The following is a 4,487-nucleotide window of genomic DNA, read 5'->3' as shown; positions in this document are numbered from 1 at the left end:
TTTATAAGCTTTTATTAAAAATAAAAGTTGGTGCTAGTAGTGGACGTATATCTCCTTTGAATGATATTTATGGTTGAGATAAACATGAAGAGATAATATCTTAATGCCTAAGCTTCTTTTTTTTTTTAATTTCTCATATTAATTTGTCTGTTGCCAGCTACTTATGCTCAAAAGTAACCTCAGCTTTGCAGATATTGTTCAAAAACTAACAACTTTTGTTTTTGGTTTCACGTAATTTATGTACCTTTGAGTGTGGATAGCATTTCTGGGATAAGGTAGAGTTGGTCATATAAGTTACTCAACGTTTATTCTTATTATTTCTCACGAAAAGAGTGTGTGCTTTTGGGATAAATATCAAGTCTTACAAATACATTAGAGTATAAAGTATTGTTTTGTTTGCAGATTTTTATTGACAGCTTGTTTTGGTTTGGAGATATATATTTAGCTTTCTGTTATTTACATCTTCAAAAAGAAAAGAATTTCACCTCTGTAATTTAGAACCCATTTAATTTCAGGTTTTACTATAATTACGGGTTAAATAAACAAAGTCAAAGAGTTTTCAAGGAACTGTCCTCGTTGTCATCATTATTACTAGAAAAAAGAAAAACAGACTAGTTCCATGTATGTTATTATTATTGATATTTAATGTATTTGTTATTATTATTGAAAGAAGAGGAAGAAAGAGATAAATGCAAGAGTGATAAGAGAGGAGAGTCTGAATAAAAAGTATAAAAGAATATGTAGTTACTCGAGTTAAATAAGAACAAGAAAAAACAAGAAACTGTTTGCATTTTTTTGCCCAATCTCAAACGTGTTTGTTAGGTTTGGGGACCCTGCGGGAGGTTCAGAGTTTGCATTGGAGAAACTTCAAAGTTATGTGAGTGTGTCAGTTAGTTTGAGCCTCTGGGATTTATAGGAATTTTTATGGGTTGCTTTCAGATTTTCAGAATTTGACTAGTGGTGGTTAAAGTAGGGGTTTTTATGTTAGGGTTACAAAGGGAGGATCTGGTGGGAGGAAGAAGGGGTTTGATAGGAAGGTTTTGAGTGGGATTGTGATTGGGGTTGTTGTGGTTTTCAGGGTGGTGGTGATGACTTTGTTGGTGATGGTGGAGAAGAAAAGGGGTGGTGGAAGAAAGGGGTTGGAGGAGGAGGAGGAAGATGGGTTTGTGCCTATGTCGGGGGTCAACATTCTGGCGACGTGGATTCGTGTGGTTGGGCCTTCTGGTTTGGACCACCACGACGATTGCTCGTGACGGTGAAGAAGAGGGGTGGTGGAAGAAAGAGGTTGGAGGAAGTTTTTTACTTTTTTTTAAATCCTACATGTAATTTCACTTAACAAAGATTATACGTGACATGACATGTATGCATGACCAGTTAATGGTCACATAAGCGCAGATAATGAATTCCGATTAACAGTCGGAACCTCACACAAAAAATTTTCAAATATTAGAGACCAGATTCGGAAGTAAAATTTAGTAGAGACTAATACCAAAAACAGATATATATCAAGGATCAAAAATATATTTATGCCATTAAAAAATTACATCAAGATGATTTTTAATTGGACAATAAGTAAAAATCTTTACATCACTAATATATTAAAATTAAATTTTTGTAAATACATTTAACATGATTTAATTTTTAAATCAAGAACTAAATTATGAATAGCTACCAACTCTACATTGATCCAAGTAGTTTGATATCTTAAATAAGATCTTGAATTTATGTCTTATGCATAAAGAAAAAGCTAACTAAAAGAGGGAATGCTGCTAAAAATAAAGGCTCATGGTATAATTAGGCGTGAGCAAAACTAAAACATATATATATATATATATATATTAGAAAAATGAATAGATACATGGATGAATATGAATAAATACATTGATGATATTTCACTATTGCTAAAGAATGTATTTTCATGGTGATGAGGCAGTTACCACAGCTATGGCATAATAATAAGAGAACACGGTGACATCAAACAGTTGCGTGCAGGCTCAGTTAGTGAGGTGTTCCTGGTCAAATCCAGGGGAAAAAATAACCTCAAAAAAGTGAGAAAAGACAAAGCCAAAAGCACGAAACCACCCCACACACACAACATAAGTTGTTATGCAAGCCACGGTTCTCTGAATCCGCAAAAGAAACCACTATTTAAGGAGTTATGTTTCTCACAACACAGTCTTTTCTAAACAACATCCTCACACACCCCTTTCTTTCTTTCTTCACTTCATTCCCCTTATCCTCTCTTCAGTTACACACATTCTCAGCAAAACTTTGTGAGCATTGTCTATTGCTACATGCTTATCTAATCTTGTTACAGGTTGGCTCTTTTGTTTCTTCTGGAGTTTAAAAATAAAACAAGGATAATCATAAACATAAACGTATCTGATGTTTGATGTGGGTCTGAGATCTTAAGTGTGTTAACAGATTCCCTTGTTTGAAAAGTGGTTGTTTTGTTGCCATAATCACAAATTGAAACCGATGGGTTTGTTTCTCATTTGTTTTTTGTTGATGCAACACAGGGCTTAAAAGTGTGTGATGCAAGCAATGGAGAACATTCATCAGAGGGAAATATTGGAAGAGCAAAGGTTTGAATTGCCACCAGGATTCAGGTTTCATCCAACAGATGAAGAACTCATCACTCACTACCTCTCACAGAAGGTTCTTGATAGCTGCTTCTGTGCCAGAGCCATTGGAGAGGCTGATTTGAACAAGTGTGAACCATGGGATTTGCCTTGTGAGTCTTTTTTCTTATGATCCTGTTTTGGTGTTCATTATTGTTATTTATGGTACCTTTTGATCAGAATTGTGGTTAAATGTAACATTTCATGGGTTTTGAATGAAGGGATGGCCAAAATGGGTGAAAAGGAGTGGTATTTTTTCTGTGTGAGGGACAGAAAATACCCAACTGGTCAAAGGACTAATAGGGCCACTGGTGTTGGCTACTGGAAGGCAACAGGCAAGGACAGAGAGATATATAAGGCAAAGGCACTGATTGGAATGAAGAAAACTCTTGTTTTCTACAAAGGAAGAGCTCCAAGTGGTGAAAAAACTAGCTGGGTCATGCATGAATACAGATTAGAAGATGAACATTCTGTGCACAATCCACCCAAAAAGGCCATGGTAAAGTTTGTTTTCTGTTTTCTGTTAGGGTTCTCTAATATTTGATACCATATACATTTATTTCTATTTTCGCTTTATATTTTTTTAATACACAAATCTTAAAAATACTTCACAAGAATCGAAAAAACAACGATTTTTGTGAAATATTTGTCTCAAAGTTATTATACAACAAATGTTGTACAAAAATCTCAGTGCCCGCCTATTAGTAGGGGATTTGGGTAGTCTTACAAGGTATCAGGTTCAAACCTCATTACGGTCATTTTACCCACACAAAAAAAGTTTAACAAAAAGTATTTAATTTTGTCTACTTTTTATTGTTTTTTCATTAATGTTTGTTCATATGGTTGTTTGTGTTGGTTTCCATTCAGAATGATTGGGCCATCTGCAGGATTTTTCAGAAGAGTAATGGTGGGAAGAAAATGCCAATTTCTGGGTTGGTGAGATTCAGCAATTTTGCAAAGGACATGCCTTCATTGATGGATTCTTCTCCATACAACGACAGTGAATCAAAACCTGTTTTGGGGGAGTCATCACAGCCAACATGCTTCTCTGATCCAAACCAAAGTGAGGACCAAAGGACACAAGATGAAAACATAGCGGATAGCTATGAAACTCTCATGTTGGCATCTTCATATTCTTCAAACCCCTCTGATATTTCCCCTGCCTCATGGACTTTTTCTAAATCTGCCCCTACCGTGTCCCACCAATCACTCCAAGTTGGGAATTCACACAGCTCAGATTACTTCATGCTTCATCAGGAACAGTCCATGTTGGGGATGTTGATTGAAAACCATGGAGCAAGTGCTGGCCAAAGAACTCAGAAAGCTCAGGATAATAAAGGCTCTGATGCTGACATGTCCTCTGTGATGTACAACAACTATGAAATGTTCCAAAGATCATTTGGGAACCAGGAATATTCATCACCTTCCGTAGGACATGTGTATTCTAGTGGCCTATGGGGATTTTAAAGAAGGTTGAAGGATACACTATATGCAGATTAAAATTAGAGAAACTTTAGGGATTAAATGCTATTATACATGTAAATAAATTGCTCTTAAGCTAATGTTATCCTACAAAGTACAGGAAATGGATGTTACGGTTTTCCAAAGTTGTATGGCTTGACAGTTTTATATTATATTAGTAAATTTTTATAGTAGTACTTTATAGTAGTAGTAATTTTTTATGATAGTACTTTATAGTACTAAACTGTTATGTTTCTCAACCTACAATTTTTTCCAGGATAGTTATTTTCCGAGGTTAGTAAATAGTAATAGTAGGTTAGGACCAAAATCATGTTTCATTTCAAATTCAATTAGTTGAGCATTGAAACTTATTCGGTGACAGGAAATCTAGGGTGCTCTGCTGGT

General features: G+C 35.2%; 1 protein-coding gene across 1 annotated transcript; it reads left to right on the top strand.

The window, feature by feature from the left end:
• Positions 1-2,136: 2,136 nt before the first annotated feature.
• On the top strand, positions 2,137-4,255 carry LOC114381900 (NAC domain-containing protein 100-like). The gene is made up of 4 exons (XM_028341125.1): positions 2,137-2,317; positions 2,520-2,734; positions 2,843-3,120; positions 3,489-4,255. Exons 2-4 carry the CDS (start codon positions 2,536-2,538, stop codon positions 4,086-4,088), a joined length of 1,077 nt encoding a protein of 358 aa, XP_028196926.1. The 5' UTR covers positions 2,137-2,317; positions 2,520-2,535; the 3' UTR covers positions 4,089-4,255.
• The last annotated feature ends 232 nt before the right edge of the window (positions 4,256-4,487 follow it).

Source organism: Glycine soja, chromosome 13 (genome assembly GCF_004193775.1).
Source record: "Glycine soja cultivar W05 chromosome 13, ASM419377v2, whole genome shotgun sequence".
Lineage (NCBI taxonomy): Eukaryota > Viridiplantae > Streptophyta > Magnoliopsida > Fabales > Fabaceae > Glycine > Glycine soja.
The sequence above is the reverse complement of the archived record's forward strand: the minus strand, read 5'-3'. Positions and strand labels throughout refer to the sequence as shown.